This window comes from Mercenaria mercenaria, chromosome 10 (assembly GCF_021730395.1).
Source record: "Mercenaria mercenaria strain notata chromosome 10, MADL_Memer_1, whole genome shotgun sequence".
NCBI classification, from domain to species: Eukaryota; Metazoa; Mollusca; class Bivalvia; order Venerida; family Veneridae; genus Mercenaria; species Mercenaria mercenaria.
The window spans coordinates 30,658,279-30,682,611 of NC_069370.1; the positions used below are offsets into that span (position 1 = coordinate 30,658,279).

At 34.5% G+C, this 24,333-nt stretch overlaps 1 protein-coding gene across 1 annotated transcript; it reads right to left on the minus strand.

Annotated features, from left to right (window-relative positions):
* Window positions 1-981: 981 nt before the first annotated feature.
* Window positions 982-24,249, minus strand: LOC123559533 (uncharacterized). Its single transcript, XM_045351430.2, has 5 exons — window positions 24,065-24,249; window positions 11,470-11,627; window positions 4,505-5,557; window positions 3,966-4,159; window positions 982-3,166 (listed from the first exon to the last, which is right to left on the minus strand). Exons 3-5 carry the CDS (start codon window positions 4,963-4,965, stop codon window positions 2,919-2,921), a joined length of 903 nt encoding a protein of 300 aa, XP_045207365.2. The 5' UTR covers window positions 4,966-5,557; window positions 11,470-11,627; window positions 24,065-24,249; the 3' UTR covers window positions 982-2,918.
* Between the last annotated feature and the right edge of the window lie 84 nt (window positions 24,250-24,333).

Here is a 24,333-nt window from a genome sequence, read left to right on the forward strand (position 1 = left end):
ATATTACAATATATTTTATAATTCTGCTTAATGTCAAACACCACTACTTCTTTACTTACTAGTATACACATTTTATAAGCTTTATAAAAACCTTCTCAGGTTCAAAAATCTAACACACATATGTAAAGGGCATAAAATGTGCATGCATTAAAATAAAAATATAAGTATTGTACAGACGTATTCTCATATAAAATTGCAATACAGACTTCTGAATAAATTGTGGCTTAAGTATAAAACAATTTCAGTATGCAAAATGATAGTAGAAACAAACAAAAATAACTTCAATTAAAAGCAAATTGGGGGCTTTCTAAGCATAAAACTCGTGCATATTGACATGTTAAGCTGGTAATGCAAAAAAAAATGCATAAAATGTAATCTAACACGAATTGATCAAGAAAAACAAATTCACTATTCGTAATATAAGAGGAAGTCGTTAAAATTTCTCACAGTGTATTACATAAGCCGCAATATTTGGTTTAAGCACGTGCTCGCTACGAAAACACCATTACAAAAAATAACAAATAATATGATAAATGCCATCAACTTAAAATTTGCTTCACAGGGTGTATATCATAAGCAAAGCTGTAACATTGTGTAATATCTCCTAAATTGAATCTGCAATTTAGAAGTTGGAGGAGGCGAGGTAACTTAGCTTCCGCGAAAAATGCCTTATCCTATAAGCGAATGAAATTTTACACAAGCATGCAGTTGTCAGACTAAACACAAAGAGAACAATTTAAAATCTGGTTCTCCTGTACAAGCATGCAAGATTGAAACTATGTCGCGAGTTGCGTTTGGTGCATTTAAACGGGCAAACTCAGTAAAATACATGTCATATGGTCCTCTTATTTGTTGATTGGAATTTGGTCTGGCACTCATGATATTAAAATAAAGAATTATTTGTGATGTTCCATAATACTGCCACAAAATACACACACATATATATATATATATATATATATATATATATATATATATATATATATATATATATATATATTGTATGAGCCGCACCATGAGAAAACCAACATAATGCATTTGCGACCAGCATGGATCCAGACCTGCCTGCTAACGGTTTCTCTAATTGCAATAGGCTTTGAAAGCGAACAGCATGGATCCTGACAAGACTGCGTGGATGCGCAGGCTGGTCTGGATTCATGCTGGTCGAAAACGCACTATGTTTGTTTTCCCATGGCGCGGCTCGTATGAAAAGATGCATGAATACAATCATGATAAAAGATATGGAACAAAACTTATTTGCAAAGGCACAAAACAAACCGTTGATATTAGAACAAGTATACTTCAGACGCAAACCTACAAAAAATGTTATTTACAAAGTGCACATCTGTGCAGTTACAACCGGGAGAAAATTCAAAAAAAAAATTATGTAAAATTCAAATCTTGTTTCGACCTTAGATAAACTGATTATATACTAGCACATTCTGGACTGATGGTATAGGAATTCATATATATTGCATCCAGTTGTATGCAGATAATACAAAACAACGACATTTTGACATTTTTATAATATTTACAAGAACAACTCAACACGTAGACAAAATAATGACATTCAGCGGTTTTAAGTCACTTTGATTGAAATCCCCTCTACTGCAGAAAATATTGACAAAGATAACTTTCAAGGTAAAATTTAAACAATTGTGGTTCCTATTTTTATAAAGTGTTGATAAGCAATGGGCTAACTTTAAACATTATATTAATAATGAGCAGTACAACACAACTATTTTATATCCAAAACTCAACAACTTAAAAAAAATGTTAAAATTAAATGGTGGAAGTGAAAAATTAAATGAAAACATACTGAATAATGCCTTACTCTTATTCATTTATTAAAGTTATTATCAGAGTAGATCTGAAGCATTCTTCCAATTAAATAAACAACATTATCAATTGACTGTCAATGACAAACAAGTACCAACTAAACACCAAGATATTACTCCCATTTTGATTTGAAAGAGGGGATTTTGATAGCCCTGTAATTTTCATGAAGGGGATTATGATAGCCCTAACATTTCCATGAAGGGGTTTATGATACCCCTGCCACTTTCACAGAGGGGATTTTGATACCCTCTTCTAACGTGTGAAGGGGATGATTTTGTAACACACTGTGCTTTTAAGCGGGGGATATTTTTCTGGGGATTTTGATTGTCCCCGAAGAAGTTAATTGTTGTCCCCTTCCTACAGAGTATGTATGAACTAAGGTAGGTCTCTTAACAGACAAAAAGGACCAACCAAATATAAAAATACCTAAAAAAAAAAAGAAAGATATTCATAAGATCCAGAAAAAAAACTTCATTTGTGGGGTACCGTTTTTTGTATTTCCAGATAGTTTGAGTAATTTTATCCTTCTGTAAATCCATAATTCTTAATCCAATGTTTTATTGCCTCTGAGTCAGTGGATCATAAATTTTGCATACTGAATCCATTGTGTTTGTGAGCTCCTATTATGGCCCTGGATGTTAAAGCTCATGTGCAATATTCAAAGTAGTGTTTTTCAAACTATATACTTAAATGTGTTCTCAGTTAAGACAGCTACTTGACTATTTTAACCAAAAGGACTTTAAACAGCACAATAACTCTTCAAAGAACGGCATACGTTAGCGCAAGAACGGCATAAGTCAACGCCAAATACGATAGAGTTTACACTACCCTTATAACATTCGAGCTGTTGCATGTACTTTATCCTTATTTATCATTTCTAACGTTTCGCTAAGCTACTGGAACCTACTATAATTAGACCATTCTCGTTGTAGTTAAAATTAAATACATTTTATTACAGTTTGTTAACAAATGTTATTCACACTTTCACATACTAATTTAGAAGGCAGTTTTTTTTAAGTATTTATAATTCATAAACCATGAAACTTTCTGCTTTGAACAGAAGATAGAAAATTACTTTCTCATTTACGCGGACAGATCACCCTTCGAAGGAAAACAGAAAACATCACAATAAGTAGCACCATGAAAGTGGTAAACCACACTCGATTTGTTATCAAACGTAAAAGCAAAAGAGCTGCCCTATCATCCCACGAATGCCAAGAACCATCGTGCTCGATTTGGAAGTACTGTTTATACTGTTCTTTTTCTAAAATTAGAAACTCTTCTTTGCACGGAAAATTCAAGTATCTTCCCCACATGTACGTAGAACCTGTAATAAAATAAACCAAATTAATAAACCGGTTTAACGTCACATCGACACAATTATAGGTCATTTAACGACTTTGAAGCTTTTGATGATGGTGCACCTCGGTAGAACGTCCAGCCTTCCGTAAGCCAGCTGGATGGGTTCTTCACATTAAGAATTCAACGCTCTAAACAAGGCTTGAAGAACCCACATCGATGCGCAGCAAGTTATTCGAAGCCAGCGGCCTTAATCACTTGGCTAAGATGATCCAAAATAAAGTGGAGCGAATGCAAGATGTAGTAATACAAAACATTTCTGTTCTTTCGATTTGTATTTGTTATAAAGTAAATGAAGTAGGTGCGGTTGGGAATTTTCCGTACCAAAAGTGATAGTTCAGTAATAATCAGTGGGACTTATTTCTGGGTGGCCATCCCAATTGACATTTCGATATCGCACACAAAGGGAAATCGCAGGACTCAGGAAATATTTTTGCTTATAATTTATTTATAACTGCACATATTTCAATTACATAAAAAGCATCGAAGACAGGAAAAGCAGTTTGTTTTCGACTAAAAAGCGTGTTTGAATAATTGAGATTGTGTGACAGACGCCTCGTGCCAATAAAAGCACTAGTTTTCCTGTTTTTGACGCATTTAATCTTATCAAAATCTGTCAAGGAGTAAAAGATTTTATGAGACAAAACTTGAATCGAAATATTTTTCTCGTGTGTACGATACTGGAAAGTCACGTTGGTTGGCAATCTTGTATTTCCAGTCGCCCGTCCGGTAATTGAATATAAGTGACAAATGAATATCAACATTACCAGCAGAAAACAGTATATTCCAATGTGGGATCAGGTACCATCGGTTGGCATTGTAGAGGTTACCAAGAACAGATCTTAGGTATGGATGACGTGGTGTTATTCCAAAAATATCATTTGATGTGCCCACAGGGAATGTTATGTGAAGGATCACGCGCTTCTTCAGTTGGTAGGCATTTTCTACTAGTTTATGTAGTCTGAAATATGTATTGATAAAATTGATATTTTTGTTAGAACGCTATAGTTATGCTGCCAATTCTGTGAACTCCATGATCGCTCTTGTTGGGAATTTAGAATACAATTACATGCAGCTATTACGTATTCTTAGAAGTATAGTTTGTTCATATGGATTAGATAAATGATACAGTATCGTGTTGATGCTCGCCAGTCGCCTCTGCTTGTTGCTGGGTTATTGTAGGCTTTTGTAAATAACTGCGTTTGTTTATGCCTGTCTTTATTTTGTTTTACTTACACTTGTTTCGATTTGAAAAAGCTTTTTTACAATCGTTTTTATCAGTAAATTCAAACATGCATTAACTCACCCGCTGTTGCAAATGACGTCCAAGTCGATGTACCAGCCGCCATAATGATGCAATATGACGTAACGAGCTACGTCAGCTCTTTGGATCCACGAGCCATATGACTTGTAAATGGGATAAATATAGCTGTATTCTCTTTTTATTAAGTTGTTTGCTGATGTCTCGTTCCATAAGTAGTGTGTGTAATTTTTATGATAATTTGCCCATGTTTTCATTTTATTCACATGGCTTATTTCAAGTTTTGAATCCTTAAATCCATGAATCTGATGAATCATTGGTGGTATTCGTTCGAAAGTATCAGTATAATTGCAGTTCTCTGATACGTTTTTGTTTTCAGATGTAAAAACAAAATTTGATAACAAATATATTGAATTTCTAAATATGTAAAGCAACATGAGGAGAATGGGAAAGCAAAATACAACCAGAACCAATTTTTGCCCAAATGTACGATGCAGTACAATCATTTTTGTTTGTTGTTGTGTTTAACTGAGTAATTAAATATAAACTGCAATAATTATTGACACGTAAGTGTGTTTTAAAGATAATAAACAAATTTATCCTAATACGACAAGAGTTTGTCTTCAAAGAAACACATAAAACTATTCCTAGGCGAGAATTACGCTGTTATTGAATTTTAACTTTTATGATAACAAACATTCTTGCACATATTTAACAATATTTAACGTTGTTACTTAACTGTGTCATTAACGCTAAAAACAATGATTTTCAGTATTTAAATAACGTTGTGTTCAAAAACAGGAAAAGTAACATGTGTACGACAACAGTATTCTGATAAGGCTGATATTTACCTAACTTTGTTTTTATAAAGATTTCAAACATTAATATTGTATGGTTATAACGTTGTTACAGATCTGCGTCTTTAAAGACATCAAGGAACTACACATTTCTTCAAACAAATATTATGTAAGGCGCGGCAACAACGTTGAAAATAGGTCATGAAGATAACTATAAGTGATATTAGGTAAGGACTTTGCTGTACTTTGAAGTTCCAATCGACATGTAATAAATCAGTCACCCAAATCACTTCTACTGCATCTACAAAATAAAAAAGTAGAATTTTCCGTTCACATATAACATTTTAAAGAATCATGTTTATGCAAGAAATACTAAGTTCCGGTCAAGGAATTTAATGCTAAAAAATTATGAACAGTAATGATATGTAATTAACCATAATTTTCACAGGGACATTATGAAATTAGAAATGTCAGACTCGTGCCTTTTATCAACTTTGGTTATCTTTTAAAACACTAAGTTACATTTCTGACAGAAAATTGATAAAAGTATCAAGTAATATTGTTCTTTACAGTTTTAAAAGCATTCTTGTAATTCTTTACTTTTCAATACTATTTAGATTACTATTAACCTTAATCCTGCTTAATTTGCAAAATGGTCTGTTCTATCATTCTGTTTGGGCCGTACCACACATAATTCCAAGGGATGCTCACTGAAAATTTACTGACTGAATAGTAAACAGTACAGATCATGATCAGCCTGTATACACTTTAAGGCAAAATGACTTGATGCCAGCAGGCGGCTAAAGGTTAAATAATTTTAGAACCTGTCACACTTTTATAGCAGCATTTCAAAACTTAAGTGAAATCTTATACAAATATCATCATATGCAATTTTTACCACAAATACTATTGATAAGGAAAGGAGAAACGATTCATTTTTAATTAATGAGAAATTTGCAACCAGCATGGATCCAGACCAGCCTGCGTATCCGCGCAGTCTAGTCAGGAGTTATGCTGTTCCATAACGGTCTCTCTAATTGCAATAGTCTTTGAAAGCGGACAGCATGGATACTGTCCAGACTGCGCTGGTCTGGATCCATGCTGGTCGCAAACGCATTATATTGGTTTTTTTTTTATTGCGCGGCTCAAATGTTCAAGTTTTTAATAAAACTTTAACCTTTTTTCTTGTAAGATTAACAATGAGTTTGTTTATTACTTTCATTCTTTACTTTCATTCTTTACCGTCGTTTATATGACTGAAAAATTGTTGAAAAAGGCGTTAAACCCGAACACACACACTCGCACACACACACACGCACACACACACACACAAACACACACTTTCATTCTTTTGCTAACAATGAAATAATTGTTTTGTGAAATTAAAGGTACTACTCCCGCATGATGATTTAAACGACAGCATGTTTATATTATTGCTTGATTGTTATGGTGCCATGCATCGTTGAACTCAAAAAGGTTGTCAATGATGAAGTTAATTGCATACTGTAAAGTTATATAAAAGCTTTTTCTATACTGAAAGGCTAAAATAAAGAAAAATCATGATTATCAAATATATTATCGTTTGAGTAATCGTGCGGGATTTATACTCGCCCACAGTTTGGGCGAAAATTTTCAACATGTTTCTTCCCACCAAGTTTAGCATAGAATATATAAATAACACTGAAAAATTATTAAGTACGTGAAAATGAAAAATATAATCTGGAAAGTAGATCCCTCTCCAGCACTGAGAACATTGCAAACAGTGAAAATTGCAGACTCGGTTTGATGGGGTCTGTTCATGAGAAGTAATGGAAAATGCAACACTGCCAACGCCCACTAGCACCGGCTTAAGCAGTATTCAATTTCCAAATCCAAATGTGTTGAAATCAATGATCCCAAAGGACCAGAAAATATAACAACACTGAGATGAAGTCGGGGCGACTTTTTACGGCCGCCACTCAGCACTTAACACCCGCTGTTAGAGAAAAAAGTTAGATATTGGTAAAAATGCGAGGAGAATGAAAATGTTCTACATTATTTCAAAAACGCCGCAATGGTTTACAACCTTCTGCACAATAATTTTGGTTATATATAAGAATATTTTTCATAAAACTTATGTCAATAAGTTTGTACCACTAATCGCTTTCAGAGTACTCACTTTTTATGGATTAATTTTTATGAGAAATAATTGTTCGCCTAAAATGTGTGAATTGGTCTCTTTAAGACATCCATGTGAAGCATAAATTTTATTTTGATACTTTTGTAAACAGTTTGATTATGATCAGTATGATATCTTTGTTATGAGTATTGAAATTTTAAAACGAATTTAAAAGATAATGGTCTTTTTGTGTGTACTTTATGTCTGATTATCAACAATTAGATAAAATACGGATTATATGCTTGAAAGTAACTTGCTTGACAAGGAATGAATAGTTTATTATGTATTATGTACCCTCTAACCATTGTCTATTTTTCATATAAATGAAAGTAGTTTTCTGGAATAAGAAAATGGTCTTTTTAAGCGTTTTTAAATAAATATAGATATCTTTACATTCGGCAAGGCTCGAACATTCTCGTTTATTTCCGCCAGTTAATACGGAATTAAAGTTCTCTTAAGGTAAATACTTGACTTCTTCTCACCATTAACTATATAAATATATGGGTTTAAAAATAGTAATGGAAGCTCCGTATTCTGTTTTTTTTACAGTCAATAGCAAACTGAAACAGACTGAAGATCGGTAAATCGCTCTGTCGCAGCTTCCGAGGTAGTACATGTCGCGATAAAAGAACGTCAACAAAGGTGAGTGTCATCATACTTTTTTGTATTTTTACAAGCATTGTATCGAATATCGAAAATCGGGAAATTTACAGAGAACTTAAAGTTCGCTGATATATTCTTGATTTGTGGCCGTGGAAGCAAACCGAGTAGGCGTGAGATAGCTGTAAGGTATACAATGTATTTGGAAATAAAATCTGTCAATAAAAGTGTTTTCATGACGAAACGGCCTAATTCGCCGCTAAATCAGTTTGCTGGTAATCATCGCCGCGACCACAAATCAAGAATAAATCAGCTAGCTAACTTTTAGTTCTCTGTAAAGTTAAATCAATTCTTCATTACCAAACATTCCCCGACTTTTGATATTCGATACTATGCTTGTAAAAATACAAAATATATGATGACACTCACCTTTCTTGACGTTCTTTAATCGCGACATTTACTACCTCGGAAGTTGCGACAGAGCGATTTTCCGTATACCTTCTGTTGTTTACAAGGCGTGTAGTAGGGCTATAACCCGTACAAAAAGTAACAATATGAATATGCATGCATGTATTAACTATTAACTCATTCATTAAAACAAAGGAAAACTAAAATGTTACGTGTTCAACAATTCGTATATTACTGTAGAATTTCAAATAGATATCAAATTGCAAGAATAAGCAGCGGGAAGCCATATACATGTACACATGTATTTACTAGTTCATGTAATGTGTTCTATTCATAACTTATTACATCGGGGAGAATACAAACAAATGGCGCATATTAAAAAAAATATATGTTTGACTGTGGAATATCGATTTTAATTATTGTCACTACAAACTGGCTCATGCAGAGAAAGAGAGAGAGGGAGGGAGAAATTTCTGTATATAGTTACAATACATATACAATTTCAAAACTTTAATTATTTTTATAGAGATGAAAACAAAAGCAGTAACAGTATATACACCTCGCAATATTGTAACTATTTGTTTAATCTAGTCGCACTGGACATTCACATTATTGAAAAAAAGAGTTTATATACAGTGTACCTAGGTCATGCAGACAGGCAAAACAGGTAAAGCGATTCATTTGTATTACCCATTTCTACGAGAACGAAACAGAAAGAGGTAAAAATGATGCTTTTTCTGTTTACCAACATTGATTTAATTCAGTTAGTCTTATAACCAGCTCATTACATGCAAACTGCATATAAAAGCCTTAAAGCCGGACACTTTTGCTTGGTCGTTCATTTGAAATGAAACAAAACCCAGCCACATTTCAATGGCTTGCAAGACTGTCGCTTTCGAGATTATCAGCACCTAGCGATTGTGAAAGTTTCACCCATAAATTGGCTCTAGCATTGTCGTTAGAAGAGCAGAACAACAGAATGTGCTTAGCTAGAGTCAAGTAACCTATGTTCGGCCATTACAGTGCTCGTGCCACATAATATTATCCATTATTTATCTAAAATGTAACTTGAAAACCTTGCTTTCAGTGTTTGTTTACTTTTCGGGTTATGGACGCCAATTCAAAATGGGGTCGAATCTATGTCGGCCAGGCGCTTGCTTTTCTGTTGCAGACGAAAACGATCAATAATGACAGCTGTCATTTAGTGTTGTTTCTTTTTTCTTTTCTTTTTTTTTTTTGAGTTTCGATAATTGCACTATATGATAAAAATGTTCAATTGTGTAACTTTTACATAAACATTTGCAAACATGTAACTCTATTGATTTATATAAAAGTATGCGAAAGTTATATGTTTTTACTGCAAAAATTGCCTTCTATCGTGGGCACCATCGGTGTTGCAAGTGTAAATAATAGCCCGCACCTTGCATGCGCTTCACCCGTACCTTGCGTTTATGAGTTTAATTTTTTGTTTTTCATTTAAATTTACATATTTAAAATCATTTATTACTGTATTATTGTGGATAACTGTTATAATGTGTTTTAGCATGACCGGAAGAAAACTGTAAGAATTGAAATACATCTAGGCTCAATACGTGATAAACTATATCAAAATACCGAAATATTGTTAACTTATTCATAATTTGTTCTAGAAACATGTTCAATAACATGAAAATATTTTTTAAAAAGCAGTGAACTTTAACAAGCTTTTTAAATGAGTGGCCGAGCATTGGTTCGTATCTAGTGAAATTAGTAGTGTTTGACCTTAGTTGCACCGCAGATATTTTACACCAAAATCTGTGATCAATCAGACGCTTGATTACTTGACCTACTTTCTACAATGGTGTACTGTTTAACACTCGAATCTGATCAAAACTGAAGAACTAAGTAGAACAGTATTCGCAATAATGTAATGAAAATAGCCGAGCATAGGTAACTTGACTCTATGTCGTCATTTGTCATTTGCTCGCATTTGATACAATTAATAACGTATTTATGAGAAAAAGAACGACACAGAAGCACAAAAGCAGGGGTAGATTGAGCTTGCAAGTAGCTATAAGTGCGACTAAATTTCCATAAATTACATGACTCATACGTTGTTTGGACCAACATAAATCAAAATATAAGAGAAAAAATTCGAGCAGAAATTTAATTTCCAGCCTGTAGAGAAATCGAAATCCAAATTTCCAACAGGATGAGACCTAAATTCAAGTTAAAAGAAGAAAGTGAATCTTAACCTTTAGCCTGCTGGCGGCAAGTTACTCTGCCTTTGCGACTAGTGCAAACCAAGTTCAGCCTGCAAGTCCGTGCAGGCTGATCGTGGTCTGCACTGTTCACTGTTCAGTCAGTAAATTTTCAATGAAAATCCTCTTTTATTAATGAAGTGTTTTGCCCAAATTGAATGATGGAGCAGTCCATTTTAGAAATTTAGCAGGTTAACCGTTAAGCTTGAAATCTAGTTAATGTCAGGCCGATGACAGATGACCGAAATTTTGAAATTTTTAAATACGATATTCGATTCTTGCAAGTTAAATTTTAAGTCTGGCGAGCTGGAAAATCAACTTTTTGAAAATTTCAATTCCGATATTAGAGCTAGTTTATAGTAAATTTTGTATGGTACGACAGTGGGTTTACTGAAATTTTTACTGTACCCCTGAAATTTAATTCTATTTTGTTTGTTACGAAAAGTACTGTCTCAAGATTTTAAATTGATTTTCTTGGCGGCAATCTTGGATTCAAATTCACATTCCCTTTTTTCCCATGGTCAGGGCATAAGATGTAAGAAAGTCAAAATATTTTGCCGCACTTAGAAGAAGTGCTTTACGCACAAGATGTATTAAGATATTTATCGTGTTGTCGGGCTAGTTCGTCGTTCTAGTGTGTTGGCACTGGCGTGTTGACACTCTACAAACACACAGGCACGGCAGAAATCAGCTATCAGCCATAAGTTCCTAGTGGTTCAATGCATATAATTTTACCAAAACCCATTAAATACAAGCAGAATAACTTCTCTTTTTTTCAAAAAAGAGTGATTTGAAAAAGAATCTTACCTTTTCTCAATTTCTCCAAAAGTAATCTTCAAACAGAAAGCATGGATTGTCTTTACTATTTGACTTACTCCGATCCTGTCTTATTTGATTGACCCCTCTGTGTGATCTGCTTGCTACATTCTATTGTCTTCGAACTTAATCAATTTTGCGGTCTTTTTCTTGAAAATTAGAAATAATAATTTCTTTGAGTATTTAAAATCTAGCTACATTTTCGGACAATAATTAGGACCCGCATCAAGATATAACCGCATAAGACACAACACAAAAAATCGACCATATCTGTAAAACACCGATTCAAATAAAATGATCAAGATGCAACAAACTAGAAAAGGTAGTTACGAAAACTGACTTATTTAATGCAATATCAATCAAATTGTGTACTTGTGCTCTGTTAGATCGATATTACCAGTAACATATGTGTGTTTTTCACTATATGACGCATCGTGGTTTCTATTATCTTTACACCTAAGAAATTCGATAAAACATAAAATGAAAGCCATCTGGTGTTGTATTCCTTTAACAACATACATTTCAATGCAATGTAGTTATAGCGCTATTTTCATAAAGTTTTTCCGTACTTCATATGACTTTCGTCTGCGAAAAGCGTTACCGTGCCTTTTCAATATCGACATTCAGTATATCCTTTATAACTGACACTGCTTAATAGTTTTAAAAGATTAAATGTCGTATCAAAACAGTTGACATTTAACAATTCCAAATACTGATGTTGATGTCATCTTTAGGATGCTTCCGCCAAATGACTGTGAAACACGATAACTGTAAAGAGTTGAAAGTATTGATCTACAAAGTGAAAACTAGAAGAAGCGCATGTCTCTCCCCAAGGTAAAGTCGTATAAGCAAGAAGTCAACAGGGGACAGAAGCGGAAATCAAAGAGGCACTGATGGTTGGCACAATAGGGATAATCTACTTGGCATGTCCAATCATCTCACTAAGTTTAAACATTCTGGGTCTAATGGTTCTCAAGTTTTGAATTGGAAACCGTTTACTAGGTTCAGCCCCTGTGACGTTGACCTTTGATTGAGTGACCCCAAATTCGGTAGGGTTCATCTACTCTACATGTCCAATGATCCTATTAAGTTTAAACATTCTATGTCATCCAAGTGGTTCTCAAGTTACTGATTGGAAAGCGTTTTCGATGGTCAGCCTCCTGTGACCTTGACCTTTCATGGAGTGGCCCAAAAATATTAGCGGTCATCTACTCTGTAAGTCCTATATGAAGTTTAAAGGTTCTAGGTCAAATGGTTCTTAAGTTTTTGACCGGAAATGGATTTCCATGGTCTGTCCGCTGCGACCTTGACCTTTAATAGAGTGATCCCAAAATCAATAGAGGTAATCTACTCTGCATGTCTAATCATCCTATTAAATTTAAACATCCTGGGTCAGGTGATTTTTCAAGTTAATGACCGGAAGTGGTTTTCCATGTTCGTGCACCTGTGACCTTTACCTTTTAAGAGTGACCCCAAAATCGATAGAGTTTCATCTGCTCTTCATGTCCAATCATCCTGTGAAGTTTCAACATTCTGGGTCAAGTGGTTATCAAGTTATTGATCGGAGATGGTTTTCCATGTTTAAGCCCCTGTGACATTGACCTTTAACAGAGCAACCCCAAAATCAATAGCGGTCATTTACTCTTCATGTCCAACCATCTTATGAAGTTTCAACGTTCTTTGTCAGATGGTTCTCAAGTTACTAACCGGAAACGGTTTTCCTTGTTCGAGCCCCTGTGAATTTGACCTTTGATCGAGTGACCCCAAAATCGACAGGGGACATCTACTCTGCCTGTCTCAACAATAAGTGAATAAAGAAGTACTCAAACTATTGATTGGAAATGATTTTCCATATTCCGGCCCCTGTGACCTTGACTTTTAACAGAGTGACCCCAAAATCAATAGTGGTTCTCAAGTTATTGATCGGAAATTGTTTTCCATGTTCGGGTCCCTGTGACATTGCCCTTTAACAGAGTGACTCAAAAAATCAAAAGGAGTCATTCACTATGCATGTCCAATCATCTTATGAAGTTTCAACATTCTGGGTCCAGTGGTTCTTAAGTTATTAATCGGAAATTGTTTTCCATGTTCAGGCTACTGTGACTTTGACCTTTGATGGAGTGGCCCCACGCTCCGGTTTTACGAAGGGTATTGTGTGCATTCAGTTACATTTACTTACGGGGAATGCCGAATTGCATATTAAATAGAAACTATCTGTAGCACATTTACTTGTCTGTTGCATAACGTTCTCTTCCCGGGCACGTGATGCTAGGCATGTTATGGTCATTATGCACAGAACCACATTAATTATTTTTTTCGGATTTTCTAAAATAAATCCTTCAGATCAATTCGAAAATGTGGGTTCTGTAGCACCCAAGCGGTAACAAAATAAGAGACTCAGTGTGGTTGGAACGGAAGTTATATTGGCTATCAGATATTTCTTGCAAATTGCTAAATCCTATTTATCTGTTTTCTCACTCGTGAATGCACTCAGGATAAATGTTGTTGTTTTTCTTCTTCAAGTTTTTGATATCTCTACATGTATGTTAAGGATGCGTTTCTTAATAATGGTTTCAGATACATGATTTAGCTAAAAATGATATCAATTTTGATTGAAATAGACACACTTCAACTTCACACTTTAGGTTTACGTCACCCTGTCTCAAAACTGCTGACTTTTATTAAATTCTAAAATAGGAAAATAAATTAGTTAACAACAGCTCGTCGAACACGAAATGCCGCCCCCACCCCTTGATGCATTCAGTAACTGCACAAGGAACAGAAATTATATGCTCACTGTAAACAAAAGTTCTACTGTTTGGTCCAATCTGACCTTGACCTTTAACCTATTAACCTCACAAGAGATCACAGAGTGATCTTAGCACCTACCACTGAGTCATTTTTGAATGTTCAAATTTCAAGACTAGCTCAAGATCAAAATTAAGGTCAAATTTCATTTTGGTACAAAAACCTGTGCATGTAGTCCAAATTTGAAAGCTGTGGCTTGGGAAATGTGAAAGTAGGCCACTAGATCAATTTCAAGGTCAAAGTGCATAGACAGAACTATGCATGTGCTTCAAATTTGGAGGCTGTAGCTTGAGAAATGTGAAAGTAGATACTAGGTAAAAATCAATGTCAAATTTCAATTCAGAACACAAAAATATGCATGCAGTCCAAATTTGAAGCCTGTAGCTTAAGAAATGTGAAAGTAGGTCACTAGGTCAATCTCAAGATCAAAGTTCATTTCGGTACACAAAGCTACGCATGTTGTCCAAATTTGAAGGCTGTAGCTTAAGAAATGTGAATGTAGGTCACCAGGTCAAAATCGAGGTCAAATTTTATTTCGGAACACATAAGTATGTATGTGGTCCAAATTTGAAGCCTGTACCTTCAAAAATGTGAAAGTATGTCACTAGGTCAATAACAAGGTCAAAGTTCATTTCGGTACACAAAATATGCATGTAGTCCAAATCTGAAGGTTGTAGCTTGAGAAATGTGAAAGTAGGTCACTAGGTCAAGATCAAGGTCAACTCATGTCATGGTTCATCTTCCCACTTAAAATTATACATGTGGTCCAAATTTGAATGATGTAGGTTATAAACATGAATATGAACCATGTGATCCCCGGGGTGGGGCCATATTTGACCCTAGAGGGATAATTTGAACAAACTTGGTAGAGAACCACTAGATGATGCTACATTACAAATATCAAAGCCCTAGTCTTTGTGGTTTGGACAAAAAGATTTTCAAAGTTTTTCCCTATATAAGTCTATGTAAACCATGAGACCCCCAGGGCGGGGCCATATTTGATCCTAGGGGAATAATTTGGACAATCTTAGTAGAGGACATCTAGATGATGTCATATTCAAAACATAAAAGCCCTAGGACCTGTGGTTTTGGACAAGAAGTTTTTCAACAAAAAAAATTCCTGTATAAGTCTATATAAACCCTCTGAGCCGAGGGGTGGGGCCATATTTGACCCCAGGGAAATAATCTGAACAATCTTAGTAGAGGACCACTAGATTTTGCTACATACTGTTCCTGGCAAATGTGACCTTGACCTATGACCTTTGACCTTATGACCTCAAAATCAGTTGGGGTCATCTACTGGTCATGACCAACCTCACTATCAATTTTAATATGGTCGCACAAATAACTTTAAAACAGCTACAAACAGCATCAAAGAATGCTTAAAATCAACCTTTAAAGTTACCTAGGTGACTATATTTTTTACGTTACAGACAGCATAGTGACATCCCTTTGAGTATATATATAAAAAACAATAGATTTCATTTTGATAAATGTGTTGGGTGTGGTAAGAATATTGTAATATGATATTACGAGGCAGAAAAGATTCTTCTACAAACAAAAAAATATTGCTATTATCTAGAACAAAACTACCGAGATGTAAGCCTTGTCCAAATTAATATAATGTTCTGCCGTACTGTCCGATGGATACTTAAAATAGTACGATAGTGGTTCTTACCTAAAAAAGACAAGGTAAATCAGGCTAATTCCCCTAACTGGCAAACGAGTCTATAAATTGAACTTTCAAACGGCGAATGTGTTTCTATGACATGTCAAACGTTGCTAAACTATATATGTATGTTATTCTTATTCTTAACTCTTGCTATAAAAAATGTCGAACATACAATAAGAATAACGACATATAGATATAGTGTGTTGGTAACGCAGTAAGTGCATACGTTTACATTTCAATTGGTTTTTATTTATATACCTTTACATTGGCATATTTGTGTTTTACTCTGTATCCATGTGGTTAATTATCATGTATGTAAGTGATTCACCTAGCGGAACTTTTTTTAACATAGTAACACGAGGGTGGGGGAGGGGGGCTTAATCAGTGAAGTATGGCGGCGCGAGTAAATTGATTTAAAGTGTCTTTATTTGATTAAATGACGATGCCCTGCTTTCTTCCTTCTTCTAATAAATTCATGTCTAATTCCCACGGCTGTGTTACTATAATTGCATTCTCACGTCTTTATATATGCATGTACGCAGTCGGTGTGTGCGTGTGTCTATATTTCCATGTGGAGTGCAGTATGTATGGCTGCGTACTTTGAATGTGTTTTTCGTCTAGACTATATGTCCCTATTTTCTGGCATTAGATTTGTGAAGAGTCAGCTTTACAGTAAAGGCTGATTGATAAATGTTTAAGCAAGAAATTTAACAGCAATCGCTCAAGCACACCATAACTGAGAAATATCTTGGCTTAAGCCCAACATGTCTCAAGATTATTTTTGCGTAAGCAAGATAACTATAGTATGGTTCAAACATCATGGTATGACACGTCATAGCTGCCTTCTACTTATAATTTTTAAGCGGTGATGTAGTCATGTCAATTCGTGATGTGTGTTTCACATTTCGTGATGTGCATTTAAATACAATGTCTTGCAGTAAAAAGGTCATTTGGTGATGCTCATTTCACATTGTGCATTTACCATTTCGTGTAGTAGATAAGTCAGTTCTTGACGTGCATTTTACATTTCGTGCAGTAGATAAGTCAGTTCGTGATGTGCATTTACAATGTCGAGCAATAAATAAGTCTGTTGGTGATGTGCATTTCACATTTCGTGATATGCGTTTACTATGTCGTGCAGTAGAAAAGTCTACGGAAGCTTAGAAGGGCCTTCAGTTGTGAGAAAATGTATTCACAAGTACAGAAAACTAAGACGAGATGCCTAAAACTTTATGGTTTTCTCGCATTAAAATGCTCGCACTGTAGTATATTTTTCCATCAACACGATTTAAATTTAGTTGCAAAGAAAAAATCTTTTGTCATTTCGTATATTTTTATATCGACAATTAGCTCTGAATAAACATGTTGGAATAATTTTTATGAGATGGCTAGATATGTTTTGGTGATGACGTCTTAAATATTTCACGATGCCGAAATAAAACTTTTTGCATTTCGCGTATTTTTGTCGACATTATTTTTGGAAGTGGCATCTCAAATATTTCTTTGAAAGTAACTGCGAAGACGTTATACGGTTACATGACCACGTGCATAAGACTGTTTTCTCAGAATGTATGTTTTAGCTGCCTCTGAACAAAGTGTACCTCATCAATTAGTTTCAGAGAATAGATAAGGTTCTTACAATCATCCATTTGTCTGCATCTACGTCGGCTTCCTTATTTGTATAAGTTTATCTATCTTACTCGATCCGGCCCTTCCGCAAACACACCTTGGTTAAAGTTTTAATGTACTTTCTTTTTTATCTCTGTAATCACTTGATGGAATACTTCAACCATAAAATAGTTATTTCTCATCATCACCCACATCATATGGCACAAAGGTCATATCTCTCGCACCAATAGTTCATGAATTACCCCCCTTTTTACTCAGAATTTCAGTTTAAAGTTTTTTGTGCACTTTCTATCTAAATTATAATAAAAACGATCTGATTCAAACTTAAAACAATTGTTCCACATCATCACCCATTTCATACTCACCCACATCATATGACACAAGGTCAATAACTCTGGCACAAATTGTTCGTGAAACATGCCCGCTTTTTACTAAGGATTTTAGGTTGAATTTGATGCATTTCCATCGTATCTTTGTTATTATAGAAAGAGTTTGATTAAAAACACTAACAACAATTGTTCCACATCATTATCCACATCATTTAACACAACGGCCATAACACTTGCGCCAATGATTTATGACTGATCTACCTTTATACTTAAAATTTTAGGTTTGATGCACTGTCATTTTATCTCTGTTAGTACCAAACGTATTTGATTCAAACTTAAAATAGTTGATTCACATCATCACCAACATCATATGGCATAAGGGCCATAACCATTACACCAATATTTAGTAAATTATGCCCCCTTTTTGTTTAGAACTTTAGTTTAATTTTAAAGCTTTTTCATCGTAACTCTTTTGTCACTAAATGGATTTGATTCAAACTTAAAATGGTTGTTCCACATCATCACCTACATCATATGTCATAAGGTCAATAGCATTTACACCGGTATATTATGAGTTATGCCCCCTTTTTACTTAGAATTTCAGGTTAAAGTTGTGATGCACTTTTGCTCTATCTCAGTGATTCAAACTTAAAGTAGTTATTCCACATTATTAGTCACATGATATGAAACATGGGGCATAACTCTTGCAGAAATATTCCAAGAATTATGTCCCTTTTATACTTATCTAATGTTTTGATACTCTATCTCTATATCTATTATTACTAAATACATTTGACACAAGCTTAAGCTTCATCCTGATTAGAGTCATTAAACACTCCAGTGACAGCTCCAGCTTCCTCAAATGTGCTCCAAGTCACTATCCAGCATCGAAATTAGCAAGAGCGCTGTCTCCTGTGACGGCTCTTGTTTTATAATATGTTAATTATAATAATCAGGTCAAAGATTTTTCAGGATTGGTTTAATGAAAATCGAGAATTCGGGCTTTACAGTGTAGATTTTCATGCTTCCGATTTTTGACTGAATCCTTTGCCTATAATTTAGTAACAGTGACCTTGACCCAATGTACAAAATTCCACTCAAATATACGTTGCTCTTTTTTTAAGGCAACACAGCTAGCAGATTTGGTCTGCTTATCTAATTTTTGTGAGAAAATAAGTTTTCTATATTTAGTAACGGTGACATTGTCATTGACCCCAGTGATCAGAACGCGTACCTCAGTCAAGAAAGTTTGATATGTACAAAACTTGGTTGCAACATCCCATTTGCAAAGAAATGTCATATATAGTAAACATTATACAAGTACTAAGGGCACTATTCTGGTGCAGTGCCGCATTTACCAGTGGCAGTCAAAATTATTACCACGTTTTATTGAAATACCCCTTACAATGTCTTAGATATGGTTCCAGGTGAATAGAAAGACAATAAAACTCTACATAAGTAATATATGTATATAAGTACAAGGGGCATTAACTCGTTTCATCTGACTGAAACTTGCATGATCGCATTTCCTTACCTCAGTTTACATTGCTACCAAGTTTCATAAAAATAGTCTAAACCATATTTTAGGTATGGCTTTGTACGGACGGAAATTGGAATAAAAACACTAAGTTTGTACTATATATAGATGTATTAAGGGCGATAAACATTGTCTTTCATAGACACTCTGACTGAAACTTGCAAGGTGGCATTTCCTTCTTGCAATTAACATTTCTACCATATTTTATTTTAAATACTCCAAACAGTGACATGTCTCTGATAAGGCTCCAACCGGACTGAAACACGGACGACGGACAGACGGACAACGCAGTTTATCCATACCCCTGTGGGAAGGATAAAAAGCAAATGTAACGTTAAGGTATAGAGACACTCAATATGGAACGTGTGACTTATTTTGAAAGATGAATAGGAAACCATGTCGATAAGAAATGTGCGAAATGTTAAAAGTGTTTTTCATTGCAATAAGCTGAAGTCGAGATGTTAGAAATAAATTACTTCAATGCGAGTATTTTTGGCGAGAAAGGCAAATATCTTATCAATATCGCGCAAATATTTTTCCGCGATGTAATTAAGTACAACTTCTCGACAATAATAATACGAAAAATAAAATCTTTCTGTCTTTGTACGAAGATTCAAATCAAGTTGTTTGAAAAGTTCGAACCAATGCGGAAATTTCAACGCGAAAAAACCTTAAAGTTTTAGGGATCTCGCCTTAATTTTCGGCACTTGTGAAAACATTTTCTAACAACTGAAGGTCCTTCTAAGCTTCCGTAAAAGTCAGATCTTGATGTGTTTTTTACATTTCGTGCAGTAGATACGTCAGTTCGTGATGTGCATTTCACACATCGTGATGTCCATTTCACATTTCGTGATGTGCATTTCACATTTCCTGCAGTAGATGAGAATTTTGGAAATGTAGATTTCATATTTCGTGCAGCAGATAAGTCGGCTGGTGATGTGCATTTCACATTTCGTGATGTGCATTTTACATTCTGTACAGTAGATAAGTCAGTTGGTGATGTTCATTTCACATTTCGTGATGTGCATTTTACATTCTGTACAGTAGATAAGTCAGTTGGTGATGTGCATTTCACATTTCGTGCAGTAGATAAGTCAGTTGGTGATGTGCATTTCACATTTCGTCCTGTTCAAACAAAAATACACGAGCCCAGTCCTAAAAATGTTAGAATAACGTCCATTATGATTATTTTTTATTATTACATTTTTCATTTCGTCAAATTTATCCGATAAAACAAGTTGCAAAATTTAAATCATTAAATGAGACATTGTAAATCTAAATGATGAAAAGGGAACTGCAAATGACCAACTTGGGTAACTACCGTACAATATTGTACATGCACATCACAAACTGACGTAACTACTGCAAGACATAGTAAATGCACTTCACGATATGTGAACTGACTTTTCTACTGCACAAAATGTGAAGTGCACATCTCGAACTGACTTATCTATTGCACGACACAGTAAATGCACATCTCGAAATGTGAAATGCACATCACCAGATTACTTATCTACTGCACGACATTGTAAATGCACATCACGAAATATGAAACGCACATCACCAAATGACTTATCTACTGCACGACATTGTAAATGCAAATCACGAAATATGAAACGCACATCACGCACTTGCATGACAACATCACCGTTTAAAAAGTAAAAGTAGAAGGCAGCCCTAAATGAATGAAATATTCGCATGAATGGAACTTTTTCATCTTTGATAATGTAAAACTCGATGACATAATACACACACTGTGCAATATGCAGAAATAAAGCTAATAAATCATGCGAAATGTAAGACGTATTTATTAAACAAAAATATACAGCACATCAAATTAAAATTTTATCGAAACAATTAGATAATGTTTACATGTGTTGTTTAAATGGATTCCAGTGACCACTTCGTTATAGCTCATAACCTCGGTCTATAAATAGCTCATCAAACAAACACTGGTCCCAAAACACAAAATATGAATAATGTAAAAAGGAAGCATAAGTTTTAAAAATAAATTCTTCTATAGGTTCTAGGGGGCGTAAGTGCTGCGTGGAATTGCCACAGTAACGTGAGAAGAAAGAAATGGCCACCTTATACAATTCGTATACCGAAACAGCGTACATGTTATATTTTGCTACAGAAATAATGTTTACATTTACAATAGAAACTATAATATTATTTGATTTCTTTTTATTTAACGGCAGTTTATTTGTTGTTGTTGTTGTTCTTTTTCTTTGTTTTTGTTTTTGTGTTTTTTTTTGTTTCGGTATTTTTTATACTAAACAAATTCGTTTCATTCGCTTTATAAACATTCTGACGAATGCTGAAAGTAATATTGTAAAAATGCTTTGTCTCCAATTTGTGTGGTGGGCGTAGATCTATGTAAGCGATTTTTGTTTAAACACACGTATTTCAGGTTATATTAAGACAGTGGATCCGTAATGGTAATGTTTAATAATTGCATTAACTTGATACAGTCTTGAAGTTAACGTTGTTTCGCACTGTATTGCATTTTTTAAACAACTTTTACCGTGTCGTTTATTTTTTGTGTGTGATTTTTTTCTGTTTTCTTTTCTTTTTTTTCTTTTGTATAATCTATGTTATGCCCTAAAGCCAAACAGAGACAAATCTCAAAGTGATAACCACTGCGCAAAACGATCGCAGAGAATTCATCACACCAAAAAATTTGCTAAAAGAAACCTCAAAGTATTGCAGTTATAGAACACAAAATAAAACTGTCGATAACAATTTTTCTTGGGAGCCTCAAGTTAAAGGATTTAATCGGACAGATAATTAAACTCAAACACTGAAAAATTATAGCTTTGCTTTCGGCATTCAAAAATAACCATATGGCAGAAGTAAAACCTACCTACATTTCTTTCACAATATGTAAACTAAAGAATAAATGCAAAATAAAAAGAATTACCAAATGTAACTCAGTATTTTCAAAGATGTCTAAACCTTCATCCTTCTGTATCAGAGGTTAAATTCACTTTAAACAGCAAGAAATGGCTAATCAAATGAAAACTTTCCTCCTTTGTAAATAAATCAAAAACAATAAGTCTTGAAAAAAACAGTTAACAATCTTACTAGATAAAAGAAATGTAATAAAAAAAAGTTTTGTCCCAGCGGGGCTTGAACCTACGCCCTCCTGAAACATTATTTCAAGAAGGCTTATGGTAGGAATTGAATACTCTTCAAACAAGAGGGCCAAAATGACTCTAGGTCGCTCAACTGAGAAACACACCATACAAGTGTAATCATATTTGAACTAGTGATCTCATGGAAACAAAAATTCTGACCAATTTTCCTTAAGATTGGACCGAAAATGTGGTCTCTTAAGTGTAAACAAATATTTTCTTGAATTTGACCTAGTGACCTAGTTTTTGAGTCTAGATGACCTATATTCAAACTTGACTTAGATTTGATCAAGGCAATAATTCGGACCAAATTTCATGAACCTCAATTAAAAAATACAATCTCTATCGCATACAAAACGTTTTTCTTTTATTTGTCCTAGCGACCTAGTTTTTGATCCCAGAAGACATATATTCAAACCTAACCTTAATTTTATCAAGACTATCAATCTGACCAAATTTCATGAAGATCAGTTGAAAAATATAGTCTCTATCGCATACACAAGGTTTTTCTTTGATTTGAACTAGAGACCTAGTTTTTGACCACAGATTACCCATATTCTAATTTGACCTAGACTTTATCAAGGCAATCATTCTGGCTAAATTTTATTATTATCCAGTGTAAAATGCAGCCCCTATTGCGTACACAAGGTTTTTCTTTGATTTGACCGGGTGACCTAGTTTTTGACCCTAAATAATCCATATTCAAACTACCTAGATTTGGCCAGACAAACATTCTGATAAAATTTAATGAAGCTCCGGTGTAAAATGCAGCCTCTATTGTATACACAAGGTTTTTCTTTTATTTGTCCTAGTGACATAGTTTTCAATCCCAGATAACCCATATTCGTACTTGACCTAGATTTTATCAATGCAATTATTCTGACCAAAATTCATGAAGATCAATTGAAAAATACAATCTCTATCGCATACACAAGGTTTTTCTTTGATTTGACCTAGTGACATAGTTTTTGATCCAAGATAACCCATTTTCAAATCTGACCCAGATTTTATCAAGGTTATTATTCTGACAAAATTTCATGAAGGTCAGTTGAAAAATACAGCCTCTATCGCATACACAAGCTAAGCGTTGACAGACGACAGACGCCGGACATCGAGCGATCACAATAACTCACCTGAGCATTGCTCAGTTGAGCTAAAAAGGATGTACACTATTACGGGTCCGTCAATTTTCCAAACCATCGTATAAGGGAAGGAACAGGGCTAGACCATGATAATTAACAGACTGGTTTGTAGCGGGTTTCGAACCCAAAATTTCCCCTCAGCCCCATCAGTACTTCAGTGCTTTGATTCGTATAGGGTCCTATGTAACATTACCCTGGAAAGTGTGTGTTTCAATAGCTTGATCGCTGTGGCACGATACTTGGCCCGTATTAGTATTCGTTAATAATTATAAAATGTTTAATATCTATTTCGCAGATTTTTTCGATACAACGATAAATAATAAAACTCTTACCTAACCCCACCATGTGAACAAACCACATATTCGAACCGTGTGCAAAGCTGTTATTATCCTAATATCCTTTCGTTGCAGAGGCAAAACTCTTAAGGATACACTAGTTTTTTGTTGTTATCATCTTTGAAATATTCGTCAATGTTTAATTAAACGCATGACTTTGACAATATTTTAATAAATGTATCTACCCGCACATTGCAGATATTTCAAGTTTCCTCACGCGAAACGTAACTTTTTTTTCTAGTTAACATAAACAAACGCAAATTTAA

What these genes read in the sequence shown, in the direction of transcription:
- LOC123559533 (XM_045351430.2), bottom strand. Translation starts at nt 4,965, where the DNA reads ATGATTGTACTGCATCGTACATTTGGGCAAAAATTGGTTCTGGTTGTA. An exon ending in GACGTCATTTGCAACAGCGG is followed by an intron (nt 4,160 to 4,504) that starts GTGAGTTAATGC and finishes TACATATTTCAG; the next exon opens with ACTACATAAACTAGTAGAAA. An exon ending in GAATATACTGTTTTCTGCTG is followed by an intron (nt 3,167 to 3,965) that starts GTAATGTTGATA and finishes ATTTTATTACAG; the next exon opens with GTTCTACGTACATGTGGGGA.